Genomic DNA, 23,228 nt, shown 5'->3' on the forward strand with positions numbered 1-23,228 from the left:
CAGTGAGGAGGGGGGTGCCGGGGGAGCATGTGCAGGCCCAGCCTATGTTCACCCTCTGCTTTCCCCGGCAGGAAGCAGCAACTGGAGCTCGAATGAGCGCCGGATCTTCAACAAAGCCTTCACCCTGCACAGGAAGGACTTCACTGCAGTCCAGAGGATGGTGGGTACCAGGAGGGTGGTGGGCACCAGGGCGCCCCTCCCCTCCCCTTCACTCCTCACGACCTCCTCCCCGCGGATGCGTTCACACCAGGGCAGGGGCTGCCACGAGAGGGTGGTCCACTAAGTTGTGTTCGGTGGTGGGGAAGAGGCTGGATCACACTTGATGTCGGCAGGTTCTGCCTTGGTTCATGGTTACAGGTGAGAACCAAACTCCTGGCGGAGTGCGTCGAGTATTACTACACCTTCAAGAAGAGCCTCAAGTTCAACAAGAAGCAGCGGGTACGAACTCAAGATGCAGATGAGGAGTGGATCAACATCTTTGGACCAGACACAGAGTACGAGGTGCGTGGCCTCCAGCCATGGGAAAACGGAGAATGGTTTTGAAATCTCGTCTCCTCCCCAGATATGGGGCACCGAGGCACACATTCAGTCTCACAACCATCACACGGACCAAAAATGAAGCTCCCAACGCAACGTCCCGTCACACACACTTGGGGTCAGACACAGGGTGAATCCACACCATCAAATAACACAGTCTCGGAGTCAGACACAGAGTGAGGCACACTCCGCACCATCCCATCACTCACTCCGGGGTCAGAGACAGAGTGAAGATCCCTCCGCATCATCCCATCACACACCCCCGGGGTCAGAAACTGAGTGAAGCTCCCACTGCATCGTCCCATCACACACTCGGGGTCAGAAACAGAGTGAAGCTCCATTGGCATTGTCCCATCACACACTACAGGAGTCAGACACAGAGGGAAGTTTCCTCCGCACCGACCCGTCACACACTCCCGGGGTAAGACACAGAGTGAAGCTCCCTCCACACCATCCCATCACACACTCCCTGGGTCAGACAAAGAGTGAAGCTTCCTCCACACCGTCCCATCACACACTCCCAGGGTAAGACACAGAGTGCAGCTCCCACCACACTTTCCCATCACACACTCTCGGGGTCAGAGACTGAGTGAAGCTCCCTCCGCACCGTCCCTTCACACACTTCCGCAGTCAGATACATGGTAAGGCTGCCAAAGCACCGTCCCATCACACATTCCCGGTGTCAGACACAGGGTGAAGCTTCATCCGCACGGTTCCATCACTCACTCCCAGAGTCAGTCGCAGAGCGAAGCTCTCTCCGCACCATCCATCGCACACTCCCGGGGTCACACACAGGGTGAAGATCCCTCCACACCATCCCATCACACACCCCCGGTGACAAACACAGGGTGAAGCTTCCTCCACACGGTTTCACACACTCCCAGGGTCAGATGCAGAGTGAAGCTCCCTTCGCATCGTCCCATCACACACTCCCGTGGTCAGACACTGAGTGAAGCTCCCTCCGCACCGTCCCTTCACGCACTTCCGCAGTCAGATACATGGTAAGGCTGCCAAAGCACCGTCCCATCACACATTCCCGGTGTCAGACACAGGGTCAAGCTCTGTCTGCACGGTTCCATCACTCACTCCCAGAGTCAGTCGCAGAGCCAAGCTCCCTCCGCACCATCCATCGCACACTCCAGGGGTCACACACAGGGTGAAGATCCCTCCACACCGTCCCATCACACACCCCTGGTAACAAACACAGGGTGAAGCTCCCTCCAAACCATCCCATCACACGCTCCCAGGGTCAGTCGCAGAGCGAAGCTCCATCCGCACTGACCCATCACACACTCCCGGGGTCACATACAGGGTGAAGACCCCTCCACACCGTCCCATCACACACTCCCAGGTTCAAAAACAGCGTGAAGCCCACTCCACACCGTCCAATCACAAACTCCCGGTGTCAGACACAGGGTGAAGCTCCCTCCGAACTGTCCCATCACACATTCCCAGGGTCAGACACAGAGTGAAGTTCACTCTGCAACGTCCCATCACATACTCCCATTGTAAGAAAGAGAGTGAGACACCTTCCGCACCATCGTGTCACTCACACCCTGGGTCAGACAGGGAGTGAAGCTCCCTCCACACCGTCCCTTCATGCACTCCCGCAGTCATATACCAAGTGAAGCTCCCTCCGCACCGTCCCATTGCACACTCCCGGGCTCAGAAGCTGATAGAAGCTCCCTCTGCAACGTCTCCTCACACACTCCCAGTTCACACACGGAGTGAAGCTCCCTCCACACTGTCCCATCACCCACTCCTGGAGTCAGATACAGAGTGAAGTTCGCTCCACAATTTCCCATCACTCACTCCCGGGGTCAGGCACAGAATGAAGCTCCCTCCGCACCGTCGCATCGCACACTCCCAGAATCAGTCTCTAAGCGAAGCTCCCTCTGCACGGTTCCATCACTCACTCCTGGGGTCAGACACAGAGTGAAGCTCCCACCGCACGGTTCCATCACTGACTTCCGGAGTCAGACACAGAGTGAAGCTCCCTTCGCATCGTCCCATCACACACTCCCGGGGTCTGACACAGAGTGAAGCTCCCTCCGCATCGTCCCATCACACACTCCCATGGTCAGACACTGGGTGAAGCCACCTCCGCACCGTCAAATCACATACTCCCGAGGTCAGACACAGAGTGAAGCCTCCTACGCACTGTCCTGTCACACACTTCCAGGGTCAGAGACCGAATGAAGCTCCCTCCGCACAGCCCCTTTCAAGCACTCCTGCGGTCAGATACAGAGTGAAGCTCCCTCTGCTCCGTCTCATCACACACTCCGGGGTCAGACACAGAATGAACCTCCCTCTGCACCATCCCGTTACACACTTCCAGGGTCAGGCACAGAGTGAAGCTCCCACCACACCGTCCCAATCCCGGAGTCAGACTCAGAGTGAAGCTCCCTCCGCAACGTTCCATCCCACACTACCGGGTTCACACACAGGGTGAAGCTCCCTCTGCACAGTCCCACCACACACTCCCGGGGTCGGACACAGAACGAAGCTCCCTTCACATCTTCCCGTCACACACTCCTGGGGTCAGACACAGAGTAAAGCTCCCTCCGCAACGTTCCGTCACCTACTCGCGGGGTCAGACCCAAAGTGAAGCACCCTCCGCACCGTCCCATCACACATTCCCACGGTCAGACACAGAATGAAGCTCCCTTCGCACCATCCCGTCACACACTCCTGGGGTCAGACACAGTGTGAAGCTCCCTCCGAACTGTCCCATCACACACTCCCAGGGTCAGACACAGAGTGAAGTTCCCTCTGCAACGTCCCATCACATACTCCCATTGTAAGAAAGAGAGTGAGACACCCTCTGCACCATCGTGTCATTCACAGCCTGGGTCAGACAGTGAGTGAAGCTCCCTCCACACCGTCCCTTCATGCACTCCCGCGGTCAGATACCAAGTGAAGCTCCCACTGCACCATCCCATCGCACACTCCCGGGCTCTGAAGCTGAGAGAAGCTCCCTCCACACTGTCCCATCACACACTCCTGGAGTCAGATACAGAGTGAGCTTCGCTCCACACCTTCCCATTACACACTCCTGGAGTCAGATACAGAGCGAGGTTCGCTCCACACCTTCCCATTACTCACTCCCGGGGTCAGACACAGAGTGAAGCTCCCTTCGCATCGTCCCATTACACACTCCCGGGGTCAGACACAGAGTGAAGCTCCCTTCGCATCGTCCCATCACACACTCCCGTGGTCAGACACAGAGTGAAGCTCCCTCCGCACGGTTCCATCACTCACTCCCGGGGTCAGGCACAGAGTGAAGCTCCACGTCGTCCCATCACAGACTGCCGGGGTTAGTCACAGAATGAAGTTCCCTCTGCATCATCCCATCACACTCTCCCAGAGTCAGTCGCAGACAGAAGGTCCCTCCGCACCATCCCATCACACATTCCCGGTGTCAAACACCGGGTGAAACTCCCTCCGAACCGTCCCATCACACACTCCCAGAGTCAGACACAGAGTCAAGCTCCCTCTGCAACGTCCATTCACAAACTCCCATTGTAAGAATAGAGTGAGACACCCTCCGCACCATCGTGTTATTCACACCCTGGGTCAGACAGTGAGTGAAGCTCCCTCCGCACCGTCCCATCGCACACTCCCAGAGTCAGTCGCAGTGGTCAAATAGAGAGTGAAACACCTTCCGCACCATCCCATCGCACACTCCCGGGCTCAGAAGCTGAGAGAAGCTCCCTCTACCACGTCCAAACACACACTCCCAAGGTCAGACACAGAGTGAAGCTCCTTCCACACTGTCCCATCACACACTCCTGGAGTCAGACCATGAGTGAAGTGCCCGACACACCGTCCTATCACAGACTCAGGGGTCAGACACAGAGTGAAGCTCCCTCCGCAACATCCCGTGTCACACACCCGTGGTCAGACACAGAGTGAAGCTCCCTCCGCACCGTCCTATCACAGACTTCCAGGGTCAGAGACAGACTGAAGCTCGCTCCGCACCGCCCCTTCATACACTCCCGCGGTCAGATACAGAGTGAAGCACCCTCCGCACCGTCCAATCACACAATCCCGGGGTCAGACGCAGAGAGAAGCCTCCACCGCAATGTCATATCACACACTCCCGGGGTCACACACAATGTGAAGCCCTCTCCGCACCGTCCGATCACACATTCCCGGTGTCAGACACAGGGTGAATCTCCCTCCGCACTGTCCAATCACAAACTCCCGGTGTCAGACACAGGGTGAAGCTCCCTCTGCATCGTCCCGTCACACATTCCCGTTGTAAGAAACAGAGAGAGGCACCCTTCGCACCGTCCCATCACACACTCCCGGGGTCAGACCCAGAGTGAAGCTCCCACCGCACGGTTCCATCACTGCCTTCCGGAGTCAGACACAGAGTGAAGCTCCCTTCGCATCGTCCCATCACACACTCCCGGGGTCTGACACAGAGTGAAGCTCCCTCCGCATCGTCCCATCACACACTCCCATGGTCAGACACTGGGTGAAGCCACCTCCGCACCGTCAAATCACATACTCCCGAGGTCAGACACAGAGTGAAGCCTCCTACGCACTGTCCTGTCACACACTTCCAGGGTCAGAGACCGAATGAAGCTCCCTCCGCACAGCCCCTTTCAAGCACTCCTGCGGTCAGATACAGAGTGAAGCTCCCTCTGCTCCGTCTCATCACACACTCCGGGGTCAGACACAGAATGAACCTCCCTCTGCACCATCCCGTTACACACTTCCAGGGTCAGGCACAGAGTGAAGCTCCCTCCACACCGTCCCAATCCCGGAGTCAGACTCAGAGTGAAGCTCCCTCCGCAACGTTCCATCCCACACTACCGGGTTCACACACAGGGTGAAGCTCCCTCTGCACAGTCCCACCACACACTCCCGGGGTCGGACACAGAACGAAGCTCCCTTCACATCTTCCCGTCACACACTCCTGGGGTCAGACACAGAGTAAAGCTCCCTCCGCAACGTTCCGTCACCTACTCGCGGGGTCAGACCCAAAGTGAAGCACCCTCCGCACCGTCCCATCACACATTCCCACGGTCAGACACAGAATGAAGCTCCCTTCGCACCATCCCGTCACACACTCCTGGGGTCAGACACAGTGTGAAGCTCCCTCCGAACTGTCCCATCACACACTCCCAGGGTCAGACACAGAGTGAAGTTCCCTCTGCAACGTCCCATCACATACTCCCATTGTAAGAAAGAGAGTGAGACACCCTCTGCACCATCGTGTCATTCACAGCCTGGGTCAGACAGTGAGTGAAGCTCCCTCCACACCGTCCCTTCATGCACTCCCGCGGTCAGATACCAAGTGAAGCTCCCACTGCACCATCCCATCGCACACTCCCGGGCTCTGAAGCTGAGAGAAGCTCCCTCCACACTGTCCCATCACACACTCCTGGAGTCAGATACAGAGTGAGCTTCGCTCCACACCTTCCCATTACACACTCCTGGAGTCAGATACAGAGCGAGGTTCGCTCCACACCTTCCCATTACTCACTCCCGGGGTCAGACACAGAGTGAAGCTCCCTTCGCATCGTCCCATTACACACTCCCGGGGTCAGACACAGAGTGAAGCTCCCTTCGCATCGTCCCATCACACACTCCCGTGGTCAGACACAGAGTGAAGCTCCCTCCGCACGGTTCCATCACTCACTCCCGGGGTCAGGCACAGAGTGAAGCTCCACGTCGTCCCATCACAGACTGCCGGGGTTAGTCACAGAATGAAGTTCCCTCTGCATCATCCCATCACACTCTCCCAGAGTCAGTCGCAGACAGAAGGTCCCTCCGCACCATCCCATCACACATTCCCGGTGTCAAACACCGGGTGAAACTCCCTCCGAACCGTCCCATCACACACTCCCAGAGTCAGACACAGAGTCAAGCTCCCTCTGCAACGTCCATTCACAAACTCCCATTGTAAGAATAGAGTGAGACACCCTCCGCACCATCGTGTTATTCACACCCTGGGTCAGACAGTGAGTGAAGCTCCCTCCGCACCGTCCCATCGCACACTCCCAGAGTCAGTCGCAGTGGTCAAATAGAGAGTGAAACACCTTCCGCACCATCCCATCGCACACTCCCGGGCTCAGAAGCTGAGAGAAGCTCCCTCTACCACGTCCAAACACACACTCCCAAGGTCAGACACAGAGTGAAGCTCCTTCCACACTGTCCCATCACACACTCCTGGAGTCAGACCATGAGTGAAGTGCCCGACACACCGTCCTATCACAGACTCAGGGGTCAGACACAGAGTGAAGCTCCCTCCGCAACATCCCGTGTCACACACCCGTGGTCAGACACAGAGTGAAGCTCCCTCCGCACCGTCCTATCACAGACTTCCAGGGTCAGAGACAGACTGAAGCTCGCTCCGCACCGCCCCTTCATACACTCCCGCGGTCAGATACAGAGTGAAGCACCCTCCGCACCGTCCAATCACACAATCCCGGGGTCAGACGCAGAGAGAAGCCTCCACCGCAATGTCATATCACACACTCCCGGGGTCACACACAATGTGAAGCCCTCTCCGCACCGTCCGATCACACATTCCCGGTGTCAGACACAGGGTGAATCTCCCTCCGCACTGTCCAATCACAAACTCCCGGTGTCAGACACAGGGTGAAGCTCCCTCTGCATCGTCCCGTCACACATTCCCGTTGTAAGAAACAGAGAGAGGCACCCTTCGCACCGTCCCATCACACACTCCCGGGGTCAGACCCAGAGTGAAGCTCCCACCGCACGGTTCCATCACTGCCTTCCGGAGTCAGACACAGAGTGAAGCTCCCTTCGCATCGTCCCATCACACACTCCCGGGGTCTGACACAGAGTGAAGCTCCCTCCGCATCGTCCCATCACACACTCCCATGGTCAGACACTGGGTGAAGCCACCTCCGCACCGTCAAATCACATACTCCCGAGGTCAGACACAGAGTGAAGCCTCCTACGCACTGTCCTGTCACACACTTCCAGGGTCAGAGACCGAATGAAGCTCCCTCCGCACAGCCCCTTTCAAGCACTCCTGCGGTCAGATACAGAGTGAAGCTCCCTCTGCTCCGTCTCATCACACACTCCGGGGTCAGACACAGAATGAACCTCCCTCTGCACCATCCCGTTACACACTTCCAGGGTCAGGCACAGAGTGAAGCTCCCTCCACACCGTCCCAATCCCGGAGTCAGACTCAGAGTGAAGCTCCCTCCGCAACGTTCCATCCCACACTACCGGGTTCACACACAGGGTGAAGCTCCCTCTGCACAGTCCCACCACACACTCCCGGGGTCGGACACAGAACGAAGCTCCCTTCACATCTTCCCGTCACACACTCCTGGGGTCAGACACAGAGTAAAGCTCCCTCCGCAACGTTCCGTCACCTACTCGCGGGGTCAGACCCAAAGTGAAGCACCCTCCGCACCGTCCCATCACACATTCCCACGGTCAGACACAGAATGAAGCTCCCTTCGCACCATCCCGTCACACACTCCTGGGGTCAGACACAGTGTGAAGCTCCCTCCGAACTGTCCCATCACACACTCCCAGGGTCAGACACAGAGTGAAGTTCCCTCTGCAACGTCCCATCACATACTCCCATTGTAAGAAAGAGAGTGAGACACCCTCTGCACCATCGTGTCATTCACAGCCTGGGTCAGACAGTGAGTGAAGCTCCCTCCACACCGTCCCTTCATGCACTCCCGCGGTCAGATACCAAGTGAAGCTCCCACTGCACCATCCCATCGCACACTCCCGGGCTCTGAAGCTGAGAGAAGCTCCCTCCACACTGTCCCATCACACACTCCTGGAGTCAGATACAGAGTGAGCTTCGCTCCACACCTTCCCATTACACACTCCTGGAGTCAGATACAGAGCGAGGTTCGCTCCACACCTTCCCATTACTCACTCCCGGGGTCAGACACAGAGTGAAGCTCCCTTCGCATCGTCCCATTACACACTCCCGGGGTCAGACACAGAGTGAAGCTCCCTTCGCATCGTCCCATCACACACTCCCGTGGTCAGACACAGAGTGAAGCTCCCTCCGCACGGTTCCATCACTCACTCCCGGGGTCAGGCACAGAGTGAAGCTCCACGTCGTCCCATCACAGACTGCCGGGGTTAGTCACAGAATGAAGTTCCCTCTGCATCATCCCATCACACTCTCCCAGAGTCAGTCGCAGACAGAAGGTCCCTCCGCACCATCCCATCACACATTCCCGGTGTCAAACACCGGGTGAAACTCCCTCCGAACCGTCCCATCACACACTCCCAGAGTCAGACACAGAGTCAAGCTCCCTCTGCAACGTCCATTCACAAACTCCCATTGTAAGAATAGAGTGAGACACCCTCCGCACCATCGTGTTATTCACACCCTGGGTCAGACAGTGAGTGAAGCTCCCTCCGCACCGTCCCATCGCACACTCCCAGAGTCAGTCGCAGTGGTCAAATAGAGAGTGAAACACCTTCCGCACCATCCCATCGCACACTCCCGGGCTCAGAAGCTGAGAGAAGCTCCCTCTACCACGTCCAAACACACACTCCCAGGGTCAGACACAGAGTGAAGCTCCTTCCACACTGTCCCATCACACACTCCTGGAGTCAGACCATGAGTGAAGTGCCCGACACACCGTCCTATCACAGACTCAGGGGTCAGACACAGAGTGAAGCTCCCTCCGCAACATCCCGTGTCACACACCCGTGGTCAGACACAGAGTGAAGCTCCCTCCGCACCGTCCTATCACAGACTTCCAGGGTCAGAGACAGACTGAAGCTCGCTCCGCACCGCCCCTTCATACACTCCCGCGGTCAGATACAGAGTGAAGCACCCTCCGCACCGTCCAATCACACAATCCCGGGGTCAGACGCAGAGAGAAGCCTCCACCGCAATGTCATATCACACACTCCCGGGGTCACACACAATGTGAAGCCCTCTCCGCACCGTCCGATCACACATTCCCGGTGTCAGACACAGGGTGAATCTCCCTCCGAACTGTCCCATCCCACACACCAGTGGTCAGATAGAGAGTGAAGCTCCATCCGCACCGTCACATCGAACACTCCCGGGCTCAAAAGCTGAGAGAATTATCCTCTGCAACGTCCCCTCATGCACTCCCTGTTCACACACAGGGTGAAGCCCCTTCTGCACAGACCCACCACACACTCCAGGGGTCAGACACAGAGTGAAGCTCCCTCCAAACTGTTCCATCACACACTCCCCCGGTCAGACGCAGGGTGTAGCCCCCTACCCTCTGTCCCATCACACACTCCCTGGGTCAGACACAGAGTGAAGCTCCCTCTGAACCGTCCCATCACACATTCCCTGGTTCAAACACAGAGTGAAGCTCCCTCCGAACAGTCCCATCACACACGCCCGAGGTCATACACAGAGTGAAGCTCCTTCCACACGGTTCCATCACTGACTTCCAGAGTCAGACACAGAGTGAAGCTCCCTTCACATCGTCCAATCATACACTCCAGGGTCAGACACAGAGTGAAGCTCCCTTAGCATCGTCCCATCAAACACTCCCGTGGTCAGACACGGGGTGAAGCCACCTCCGCACCGTCAAATCACATACTCCCGAGGTCAGACGCAGAGTGAAGCCCCCTACGCACTGTCCTGTCACACACTTCCAGGGTCAGAGACCGAGTGAAGCTCCCTCTGCACCGCCCCTTCAAGCACTCCAGCGGTCAGATACAGAGTGAAGCTCCCTCCGCACCATCTCATCACACACTCTGGTGTCAGACACAGAGTGAACCTCCCTCCGCACCGTCCCGTTACACACTTCCAGGGTCAGGCACAGAGTGAAGCTCCCTCCACACCATCCCAATTGCGGGGTCAGACTCAGAGTGAAGCTCCCTCCACAACGTCCCATCACACACTCCCGGGTTCACACACAGGGTGAAGCTCCCTCTGCACAATCCCACCACACATTCCCGGGGTCGGACATGGAGTGAAGCTGCCTTCGCACCTTCCCGTCACACACTCCTGGAGTCAGACACAGAGTAAAGCTCCCTCCGCAACGTTCCGTCACCCACTCGCGGAGTCAGACCAAAAGTGAAGCTCCCTCCTCACCGTCCGATCACACACTGCCGCGGTCAGACACAGAGTGAAGCGCCCTCCGCACCGTCCCAACACAAACTCCGGGGTCAGAAACAGCGTTAGCCGCCTCCGCACCAACCAATCTGAAACTCTCGATGTCAGACACAGGGTGAAGGTCCCTCCAAACTGTTCCATCTCACACTCCCGGGGTCAAACACAGGGTGAAGCCCCTAACCTCTGTCTCATAACACACTCGGGGTCAGAGAGAGGAGAGAAGCTCCCTCCACACTGTCCCATCACACACTCCCTGGGTCAGAAACAGCGTGAAGCCACCTCCGCACCGTCAAATCACATACTCCCGAGGTCAGACAAAGAGTGAAGCTCCAACCACACCGTTCCGTCACATAATTGCGGGGTCAGACACAGTGTGAAGCTCCCTCCGCACCATCACGTCACACACTCCCAGGGTCAGACACAGAGTAAAGCTCCCTTCACACCTTCCCGTCACACACTCCTGGGGTCAGACATAGAGTGAAGCTCCCTCCGCAGCGTTCCATCACCCACTCCCGGGGTCAGTCACAGAGTGAAGCTCCCTTCGCACCGTCCCGTCACACACTCCTGGGGTCAGACACAGAGTGAAGCTCCCTTCGCACCGTCCCGTCACACACTCCTGGGGTCAGACACAGTGTGAAGCTCCAACCATACCGTTCCGTCACATAATCGCGGGGTCAGACACAGTGTGAAGCTCCCTCCGCACCATCACGTCACACACTCCTGGGGTCAGACACAGAGTAAAGCTCCCTTCACACCTTCCCGTTACACACTCCTGGGGTCAGACATAGAGTGAAGCTCCTTCCGCAGCGTTCCGTCACCCATTCCCCGGGGTCAGACACAGTGTGAAGTTCCCTCCGCACCATCCCGTCTGTCACTCCCGTGGTCAGACACAGATTGAAGCTCCCTCCGCACCGTCCAATCACACACTCCCGGGGTCAGACGCAGAGAGAAGCCTCCTCCTCAACGTCATATCACACACTCCCGGGGTCACACACAATGTGAAGCTCCCTCCGCACCGTCCTATTATACATTCCCCGGGGTCAGACACAGTGTGAAGTTCCCTCCGCACCATCCCGTCTGTCACTCCCGTGGTCAGACACAGATTGAAGCTCCCTCCGCACCGTCCAATCACACACTCCCGGGGTCAGACGCAGAGAGAAGCCTCCTCCTCAACGTCATATCACACACTCCCGGGGTCACACACAGAGTAAAGCTCCCTTCACACCTTCCCGTCACACACTCCTGGGGTCAGACATAGAGTGAAGCTCCCTCCGCAGCGTTCCATCACCCACTCCCGGGGTCAGTCACAGAGTGAAGCTCCCTTCGCACCGTCCCGTCACACACTCCTGGGGTCAGACACAGAGTGAAGCTCCCTTCGCACCGTCCCGTCACACACTCCTGGGGTCAGACACAGTGTGAAGTACCCTCCGCACTATCCCGTCTCTCACACCCGTGGTCAGACACAGAGTGAAGCTCCAACCATACCGTTCCGTCACATAATCGCGGGGTCAGACACAGTGTGAAGCTCCCTCCGCACCATCACGTCACACACTCCTGGGGTCAGACACAGAGTAAAGCTCCCTTCACACCTTCCCGTTACACACTCCTGGGGTCAGACATAGAGTGAAGCTCCTTCGCACCGTCCCGTCACACACTCCTGGGGTCAGACACAGTGTGAAGTACCCTCCGCACTATCCCGTCTCTCACACCCGTGGTCAGACACAGAGTGAAGCTCCAACCATACCGTTCCGTCACATAATCGCGGGGTCAGACACAGTGTGAAGCTCCCTCCGCACCAACACGTCACACACTCCTGGGGTCAGACACAGAGTAAAGCTCCCTTCACACCTTCCCGTTACACACTCCTGGGGTCAGACATAGAGTGAAGCTCCTTCCGCAGCGTTCCGTCACCCATTCCCCGGGGTCAGACACAGTGTGAAGTTCCCTCCGCACCATCCCGTCTGTCACTCCCGTGGTCAGACACAGATTGAAGCTCCCTCCGCACCGTCCAATCACACACTCCCGGGGTCAGACGCAGAGAGAAGCCTCCTCCTCAACGTCATATCACACACTCCCGGGGTCACACACAATGTGAAGCTCCCTCCGCACCGTCCTATTATACATTCCCGGAGTCAGACACAGGGTGAATCTCCCTCCGAACCGTCCCATCCCACACACCAGTGGTCAGTTAGAGAGTGAAGTTCTCTCCACACCATCACATCGCACACTCCCGGGCTCAGAAGCTAAGAGAAACTCCCTCCGCAACGTCCCATCACACACTCCCGGGTTCAAACACAGGGTGAAGCTCCCTCTGCACAGTCTCACCACACACTCCAGGGGTCAGACACAGAGTGAAGCTCCCTCCACATCGTCCTGTCACACACTCCCAGGGTCAATCACTGAGTGAAGCTAACTCCAAACTGTCCCATCACACATGCCTGCGGTCAGGCACAGAGTGAAACTTCACACCATCCCATTGCACACTCCGGGGGTCAGATAAAGAGTGAAGCTCCCTCGACACCATCCCATCACACACTCCCGGGGTCAGAAACACAGGGAAATTTCCTCAAATCGTCCTGTCACACACTCAGGGGGTCAGACACAGTGAAGCTCCCTCCGCACGGTCCCATCACACACTCCCGGAGTCAGAAACAGATGAAGATCCCTCCGCACCATCCCCTCACACACTCCCAGGGTCACGCACAGTGTGAAGCTCCCTCCATACCATCCCGTCACACACTCCCGGGCTCAGAGACAGGGTGAAGACCCCTGCGCATCGTCCAATCACAAAACCCTGATGTCAGACACAGGATGAAGCTCCCTCCGCACCATCCATTCACACACTCCTGGGGTCACACACAGGCTGAAGATCCCTCCACACCGTCCCGTCACGTACTCCCGGAGTCAGACACAGGGTGAAGCCCCCTCCGCACTGTCCAATCACAAACTCCCGGTGTCAGACACAGGGTGAAGCTCCCTCTGCATCGTCCCGTCACACATTCCCGTTGTAAGAAACAGAGAGAGGCACCCTTCGCACCGTCCCATCACACACTCCCGGGGTCAGACCCAGAGTGAAGCTCCCACCGCACGGTTCCATCACTGACTTCCGGAGTCAGACACAGAGTGAAGCTCCCTTCGCATCGTCCCATCACACACTCCCGGGGTCTGACACAGAGTGAAGCTCCCTCCGCATCGTCCCATCACACACTCCCATGGTCAGACACTGGGTGAAGCCACCTCCGCACCGTCAAATCACATACTCCCGAGGTCAGACACAGAGTGAAGCCTCCTACGCACTGTCCTGTCACACACTTCCAGGGTCAGAGACCGAATGAAGCTCCCTCCGCACAGCCCCTTTCAAGCACTCCTGCGGTCAGATACAGAGTGAAGCTCCCTCTGCTCCGTCTCATCACACACTCCGGGGTCAGACACAGAATGAACCTCCCTCTGCACCATCCCGTTACACACTTCCAGGGTCAGGCACAGAGTGAAGCTCCCTCCACACCGTCCCAATCCCGGAGTCAGACTCAGAGTGAAGCTCCCTCCGCAACGTTCCATCCCACACTACCGGGTTCACACACAGGGTGAAGCTCCCTCTGCACAGTCCCACCACACACTCCCGGGGTCGGACACAGAACGAAGCTCCCTTCACATCTTCCCGTCACACACTCCTGGGGTCAGACACAGAGTAAAGCTCCCTCCGCAACGTTCCGTCACCTACTCGCGGGGTCAGACCCAAAGTGAAGCACCCTCCGCACCGTCCCATCACACATTCCCACGGTCAGACACAGAATGAAGCTCCCTTCGCACCATCCCGTCACACACTCCTGGGGTCAGACACAGTGTGAAGCTCCCTCCGAACTGTCCCATCACACACTCCCAGGGTCAGACACAGAGTGAAGTTCCCTCTGCAACGTCCCATCACATACTCCCATTGTAAGAAAGAGAGTGAGACACCCTCTGCACCATCGTGTCATTCACAGCCTGGGTCAGACAGTGAGTGAAGCTCCCTCCACACCGTCCCTTCATGCACTCCCGCGGTCAGATACCAAGTGAAGCTCCCACTGCACCATCCCATCGCACACTCCCGGGCTCTGAAGCTGAGAGAAGCTCCCTCCACACTGTCCCATCACACACTCCTGGAGTCAGATACAGAGTGAGCTTCGCTCCACACCTTCCCATTACACACTCCTGGAGTCAGATACAGAGCGAGGTTCGCTCCACACCTTCCCATTACTCACTCCCGGGGTCAGACACAGAGTGAAGCTCCCTTCGCATCGTCCCATTACACACTCCCGGGGTCAGACACAGAGTGAAGCTCCCTTCGCATCGTCCCATCACACACTCCCGTGGTCAGACACAGAGTGAAGCTCCCTCCGCACGGTTCCATCACTCACTCCCGGGGTCAGGCACAGAGTGAAGCTCCACGTCGTCCCATCACAGACTGCCGGGGTTAGTCACAGAATGAAGTTCCCTCTGCATCATCCCATCACACTCTCCCAGAGTCAGTCGCAGACAGAAGGTCCCTCCGCACCATCCCATCACACATTCCCGGTGTCAAACACCGGGTGAAACTCCCTCCGAACCGTCCCATCACACACTCCCAGAGTCAGACACAGAGTCAAGCTCCCTCTGCAACGTCCATTCACAAACTCCCATTGTAAGAATAGAGTGAGACAGCCTCCGCACCATCGTGTTATTCACACCCTGGGTCAGACAGTGAGTGAAGCTCCCTCCGCACCGTCCCATCGCACACTCCCAGAGTCAGTCGCAGTGGTCAAATAGAGAGTGAAACACCTTCCGCACCATCCCATCGCACACTCCCGGGCTCAGAAGCTGAGAGAAGCTCCCTCTACCACGTCCAAACACACACTCCCAGGGTCAGACACAGAGTGAAGCTCCTTCCACACTGTCCCATCACACACTCCTGGAGTCAGACCATGAGTGAAGTGCCCGACACACCGTCCTATCACAGACTCAGGGGTCAGACACAGAGTGAAGCTCCCTCCGCAACATCCCGTGTCACACACCCGTGGTCAGACACAGAGTGAAGCTCCCTCCGCACCGTCCTATCACAGACTTCCAGGGTCAGAGACAGACTGAAGCTCGCTCCGCACCGCCCCTTCATACACTCCCGCGGTCAGATACAGAGTGAAGCACCCTCCGCACCGTCCAATCACACAATCCCGGGGTCAGACGCAGAGAGAAGCCTCCACCGCAATGTCATATCACACACTCCCGGGGTCACACACAATGTGAAGCCCTCTCCGCACCGTCCGATCACACATTCCCGGTGTCAGACACAGGGTGAATCTCCCTCCGAACTGTCCCATCCCACACACCAGTGGTCAGATAGAGAGTGAAGCTCCATCCGCACCGTCACATCGAACACTCCCGGGCTCAAAAGCTGAGAGAATTATCCTCTGCAACGTCCCCTCATGCACTCCCTGTTCACACACAGGGTGAAGCCCCTTCTGCACAGACCCACCACACACTCCAGGGGTCAGACACAGAGTGAAGCTCCCTCCAAACTGTTCCATCACACACTCCCCCGGTCAGACGCAGGGTGTAGCCCCCTACCCTCTGTCCCATCACACACTCCCTGGGTCAGACACAGAGTGAAGCTCCCTCTGAACCGTCCCATCACACATTCCCTGGTTCAAACACAGAGTGAAGCTCCCTCCGAACAGTCCCATCACACACGCCCGAGGTCATACACAGAGTGAAGCTCCTTCCACACGGTTCCATCACTGACTTCCAGAGTCAGACACAGAGTGAAGCTCCCTTCACATCGTCCAATCATACACTCCAGGGTCAGACACAGAGTGAAGCTCCCTTAGCATCGTCCCATCAAACACTCCCGTGGTCAGACACGGGGTGAAGCCACCTCCGCACCGTCAAATCACATACTCCCGAGGTCAGACGCAGAGTGAAGCCCCCTACGCACTGTCCTGTCACACACTTCCAGGGTCAGAGACCGAGTGAAGCTCCCTCTGCACCGCCCCTTCAAGCACTCCAGCGGTCAGATACAGAGTGAAGCTCCCTCCGCACCATCTCATCACACACTCTGGTGTCAGACACAGAGTGAACCTCCCTCCGCACCGTCCCGTTACACACTTCCAGGGTCAGGCACAGAGTGAAGCTCCCTCCACACCATTCCAATTGCGGGGTCAGACTCAGAGTGAAGCTCCCTCCACAACGTCCCATCACACACTCCCGGGTTCACACACAGGGTGAAGCTCCCTCTGCACAATCCCACCACACATTCCCGGGGTCGGACATGGAGTGAAGCTGCCTTCGCACCTTCCCGTCACACACTCCTGGAGTCAGACACAGAGTAAAGCTCCCTCCGCAACGTTCCGTCACCCACTCGCGGAGTCAGACCAAAAGTGAAGCTCCCTCCTCACCGTCCGATCACACACTGCCGCGGTCAGACACAGAGTGAAGCGCCCTCCGCACCGTCCCAACACAAACTCCGGGGTCAGAAACAGCGTTAGCCGCCTCCGCACCAACCAATCTGAAACTCTCGATGTCAGACACAGGGTGAAGGTCCCTCCAAACTGTTCCATCTCACACTCCCGGGGTCAAACACAGGGTGAAGCCCCTAACCTCTGTCTCATAACACACTCGGGGTCAGAGAGAGGAGAGAAGCTCCCTCCACACTGTCCCATCACACACTCCCTGGGTCAGAAACAGCGTGAAGCCACCTCCGCACCGACCAATCTGAAACTCTCGATGTCAGACACAGGGTGAAGCTCCATCCGAACTGTCCCAACAGACACTCCCAGGGTCAGACACAGAGTCAAGCTCCCTCTGCAATGTCCCATCACACACTCCCATTGTAAGAAACAGAGTGAGACACCCTCCGCACCATCGTATCATTCACAGCCTGGGTCAGACAGTGAGTGAAGCTCCCTCCACACCGTCCCTTCATGCACTCCCACGGTCAGATACCAAGTGAAGCTCCCACTGCACCATCCCATTGCACACTCCCAGGCTCTGAAGCTGAGAGAAGCTCCCTCCACACTGTCCCATCACACACTCCTGGAGTCAGATAAAGAGTGAGGTTCACTCCACACCTTCCCATTACACACACCCGGGGTCACACACAGAGTGAAGCTCCCTTCGCATTGTCCCATCACATACTCCCAGGGTCAGACACAGAGTGAAGCTCCCTCCACATTGTTCCATCACACACTCCTGGAGTCAGATACAGAGTGAGGTTTGCTCCACACCTTCACATTACACACTCCCTGGGTCAGACACAGAGTGAAGCTCCCTCCGCACGGTTCCATCATTCACTCCCGGGGTCAGGCACAGAGTGAAGCTCCACACCGTCCCTACATGCACTCCCGCGGTCAGATACCGAGTGAAGCTCCCTCCGCACCGTGGCATCGTACACTCCCAGAATCAGTCCCTAAGCGAAGCTCCCTCCGCTCCGTCCATCACACACTCCCGGGGTCACACACAGGTGAACATCCCTCCACACCGTCCCGTCACACACTCGCGGTGTCAGACACAGAGGGAAGTGCCCGACACACCGTCCCATCACAGACTAAGGGGTCGGACACAGAGTGAAGCTCCCTCCGCAACATCCCGTGTCACACACCCGTGGTCAGACACAAAGTGAAGCTCCCTCTGCACCGTCCTATCACAGACTTCCAGGGTCAGAGATAGACTGAAGCTCGCTTCGCTCTGCCTCTTCATACACTCCCGCGGTCAGATGCAGAGTGAAGCACCCTCCGCACTGTTCAATCGCACAATCCCGGGGTCAGACGCAGATGAAGCCTCCTCCGCAATGTCATATCGCACACTCCCGGGGTCACACACAATGTGAAGCCCCCTATGCACCGACCGATCACACATTCCCGGAGTCAGACACAGGGTGAATCTCCCTCCGAACCGTCCCATCCCACACACCAGTGGTCAGATAGAGAGTGAAGCTCTCTCCGCACCACCACGGGCTCAAAAGCTGAGAGAATCTCCCTCTGCAACGTCCCCTCACACACTCCCGGTTCACACACAGGGTGAAGCCCTTCTGCACAGACCCACCACACACTCCAGGGGTCAGACACAGAGTGAAGCTCCCTCCAAACTGTTCCATCACACACTCCCGTGGTCAGACACAGGGTGAAGGCCCCTACCCACCGTCCCATCACACACTCGGGGTCATACACAGAGTGAAGCTCCCTCTGAACCGTCCCATCACACACTCCCTGGTTCAAACACAGAGTGAAGCTCCCTCCGAACCGTCCCATCACACACGCCTGGGGTCAGACACATAGTGAAGCTCGCTCTGCACTGTCTCATCACACTCCCGAGGTCAGACACAGAGTGAAGCTACCTCCGCACAGTTCCATCACTCACTCCCAGACTCAGTCGCAGAGTGAATTTCCCTCCACACTGACCCATCACACACTCCCGGGGTCAGAAACAGAGTGAAGCCGCCTCTGCTCCGTCCAATCTGAAACTCCTGGTGTGAGACACAGGGTGAAGCTCCCTCTGCAACGTCCCATCACACACTCCCATTGTAAGAAACAGAGTGAGACACCCTCTGCACCATCGTGTCATTCACAGCCTGGGTCAGACAGTGAGTGAAGCTCCCTCCACACCGTCCCTTCATGCACTCCCGCGGTCAGATACCAAGTGAAGCTCCCACTGCACCATCCCATCGCACACTCCCGGGCTCTGAAGCTGAGAGAAGCTCCCTCCACACTGTCCCATCACACACTCCTGGAGTCAGATACAGAGTGAGCTTCGCTCCACACCTTCCCATTACACACTCCTGGGTCAGACACAGAGGGAAGCTCCCTCCGAACTGTTCCAAAACACACGCCCAGGGTCAGACACAGAGTGAAGCTCACTTTGCACTGTCCCATCACACACTCCCGGGGTCAGACACAAAGTGAAGCTCCCTCCGCACGGTTCCATCACTCACTCCCGGGGTCAAGCACAGAGTGAAGCTCCACACCGTCCCTATATGCACTCCCGCGGTCAGATACTGAGTGAAGCTCCCTCCGCACTGTCACATCGTACACTCCCAGAATCAGTCCCTAAGCGAAGCTCCCTCCGCAACGTCCATCACACACTCCCAGGGTAACACACAGGTGAACATCCCTCCACACCGTCCCGTCACACACTCGCGGTGTCAGACACAGAGGGAAGTGCCCGACACACTGTCCCATCACAGACTCAGGGGTCGGACACAGAGTGAAGCTCCCTCCGCACCGTCCAATCGCACAATCCCGGGGTCAGACGCAGATGAAGCCTCCTCCGCAATGTCATATCGCACACTCCTGGGGTCACACACAATGTGAAGCCCCCGATGCACCGTCCGATCATACATTCCCGGTGTCAGACACTGGGTGAATCTCCCTCCGAACCGTCCCATCCCACACACCAGTGGTCAGATAGAGAGTGAAGGTCTCTCCGCACCATCACATCGCACACTCCCGGGCTCAAAAGCTGAGAGAATCTCCCTCTGCAACGTCCCCTCACACACTCCCGGTTCACACACAGGGTGAAGCCCCTTCTGCACAGTCCAACCACACACTCCAGGGGTCAGACACAGAGTGAAGCTCCCTCCAAACTGTTCCATCACACACTCCCCCGGTCAGACGCAGGGTGAAGCCCCCTACCCTCTGTCCCATCGCAGACTCCCTGGTTCAAACACAGAGTGAAGCTCACTCCAAACCGTCCCATCACACACGCCCGGGGTCATACACAGAGTGAAGTTCACTCTGCACTTCTCATCACACTCCCGAGGTCAGACACAGGGAGAAGCTTCCTCCACACCGTTCCATCACACACTCCCAGCGTCAGATGCAGAGTGAAGCTCCCTCTGCACCGTCCCATCACACGCACCAGGGGTCAGACACAGAGAGAAGCTTTCTCACACCATCCTGTCACACACACCTGGGGTCAGACACAGAGTAAAGCTCCCTCCACACATCCCATCACACTCTCCCAGAGACAGTCGCAGAGCGAAGCTCCCTTCGCACTGACCCATCACACACTCCAGGGGTCACTCACAGGGTGAAGACCCCTCCACAACGTCCCGTCACACACTCCCGGGGTCAGAAACAGAGTGAAGCCGCCTCCGCACCGTCCAATCTGAAACTCCCGGTGTGAGACACAGGGTGAAGTTCCCTCTGCAACGTCCCATCACACACTCCCATTGTAAGAAACAGAGTGAGACACCATCCGCACCATCTTGTCATTCACACCCTGGGTCAGACAGTGAGTGAAGCTCCCTCCACACTGTCCTTTCATGCACTCCCGCGGTCAGATACCAAGTGAAGCACCTTCCGCACCATCCAATCGCACACTCCGGGATCAGAGACAGAGTGAAGTTCCCTCCGCACCGTCCCTTAATGCACACCCGCGTTCAGATACAGAGTGAATCTCCCTCCGCACCGTCCCATCACACGCACCCAGGGTCAGACACAGAGGGAAGCTTTCTCACACCGTCCCGTCACACACTGCTGGGGTCAGACACATACTGAAGTTCACTCCGCACCATCCCATCACACTCTCCCAGAGTCAGTCGCAGAGCGAAGCTCCCTCCGCACTGTCCCATCACACACTCCCGGGGTCACACACAGGGTGAAGACCACACCATGCCGTCACACACTCCCGTGGTCAGACACAGGGTGAAGCCCCCTCCGCACCGTCCAATCACAAACTCCCAAGGTCAGACACAGAGTGAAGCTCCCTCTGCAACGTCCCATCACACACCCCCGGGGTCAGACACAGAGTGAAGCTACCTCCGCACCGTCCATCACACACTCCTGGGGTCACACACAGGGTAAAGATCCCTCCACACCGTGCCGTCACACACTCCCGGTGTCAGACACAGGGAGAAGCTCCCTCCACACCGTTCCATCACCCACTCTGTTAGGTCTGCTTTGTTCATGAATGAGTGAGACAAACACCAGGCTGAGTCGAAATCAGGGTTCTTTGTTCTTTATTACCGGATTGTAACACTTGCGACCAACCAGGTTAGTCGGAGAATGCATTCTGCCGTTATCAGCAAAATGGTGATTTTTTATACCCTTGGATATGTGCTTAGAACATCATCATATCATTACTTGTCCAATGACTAAAACTGTTGCTATCCTTTCCCTGCTAGCTTCCTGCCTCTTAATCCATCAATGTCTCTCTTATCTTGTAAGTACAAGGATGCATTCACATCTTGTTACTGCCCCGTACATTCCCATCTCATGATGTTTTACCTAACAGGAGTACAAGGACACCTCCCCTTCTTGTTACAGCCTTGTACAGGGTAACTCCCTACACATTCCCATCTCATGATGTTTTACCTTACAACTCCCAGGGTCAGATGCAGAGTGAAGCTCCCTCTGCAACGTCCCATCACACACTCCCATTGTAAGAAACAGTGAGACACCCTCCGCACCATCGTGTCATTCACACCCTGGGTCATACAGTGAGTGAAGCTCCCTCCACACCGTCCCTTCATGCTCAAAAGCCCTTTGGGCTCAAAAGCTGAGAGAAGCTCCCTCAGCAACTTCCCATCACACACTCCCAGGTTCACACACAGGGTGAAGCTCCGTCCACACCGTTCCATCACGCACTCCCAGGGTCAATGCAGAGTGAAGCGCACTCTGCACTGTCCCATCACACGCACCAGGGGTCAGACACAGAGAGAAGCTCCCTCCACACAATCCCATCACACTCTCCCAGAGTCAGTCGCAGAGCGAAGCTCCCTTTGCATTGACCCATCACACATTCCCGGGGTCACACAGAGGGTGAAGACCCCTCCGCATCGTGCCGTCACACACTCCAGGGGTCAGACACAGGGTGAATCTCTCTCCACACTGTCCCATCACATACTCCTGGAGTCAGTTACAGAGTGAGGTTCGCTCCACATCTTCCCATTACACACTCCCGAGTTCAGACACAGAGTGAAGCTCTCTTCGCATCGTCCCATCACACACTCCCGTGGTCAGACACAGGGTGAAGTCACCTCCGCACCGTCAAATCACATACTCCCGAGGTCAGACACAGAATGAAGCCCCCTACGCAACGTCCCGTTACACACTTCCAGGGTCAGGCACAGAGTGAAGCTACCTCCACACTGTCCCAATCAAGGGGTCAAACAGAGTGAAGCTCCAACCACACCGTTCTGTCACATACTCCTGGGGTCTGACATAGTGTAAACTCCCTCTGCACCATCACGTCACACACTCCCAGGGTCACATGCAGAGTGAAGCTCCCTCTGCACCGTCCCATCCCTCTGCACCTGGGGTCAGACACAGAGTGAAGCTCCCTCCGCACCGCCCCTTCATGCACTCCCGTGGTCAGATAGAGAGTGAAGTTCCCTCCGCACCGTCCCATCACATGCACCAGGGGTCAGACACAGAGTGAAGCACCCTCCGCACCGCCCCTTCATGAACTCCTGCAGTCAGATACAGATTGAAGCTCCCTCCACACCGTCTAATCACCCACACCGGGGTCACAAACAATGCGAAGCCCCCTCCGCAGCATCCCATCACACATTTCCAGTGTCAGACACAGGGTGAATCTCCCTCCGAAACGTCCCATCCCACACACCAGTGGTCAGATAGAGAGTGAAGCTCCCTTTGCACCATCACA

General features: G+C 57.0%; 1 protein-coding gene across 2 annotated transcripts in view; it reads left to right on the forward strand.

Annotated features, from left to right (window-relative positions):
* The window catches only part of LOC138740901 (transcriptional-regulating factor 1-like), a 60,459-nt gene that overhangs the window by 31,213 nt on the left and 6,018 nt on the right, over positions 1-23,228 (forward strand). For both annotated transcript variants that reach the window (XM_069894196.1, XM_069894195.1), the window contains exons 12-13: positions 72-160; positions 358-501. In XM_069894196.1, the coding sequence (XP_069750297.1) occupies positions 72-160; positions 358-501 (233 nt within the window). The remainder of the gene's footprint in view (positions 1-71; positions 161-357; positions 502-23,228) is intronic.

The sequence above is a fragment of the Narcine bancroftii genome, chromosome 8 (assembly GCF_036971445.1).
Source record: "Narcine bancroftii isolate sNarBan1 chromosome 8, sNarBan1.hap1, whole genome shotgun sequence".
Classification (NCBI taxonomy): Eukaryota; Metazoa; Chordata; class Chondrichthyes; order Torpediniformes; family Narcinidae; genus Narcine; species Narcine bancroftii.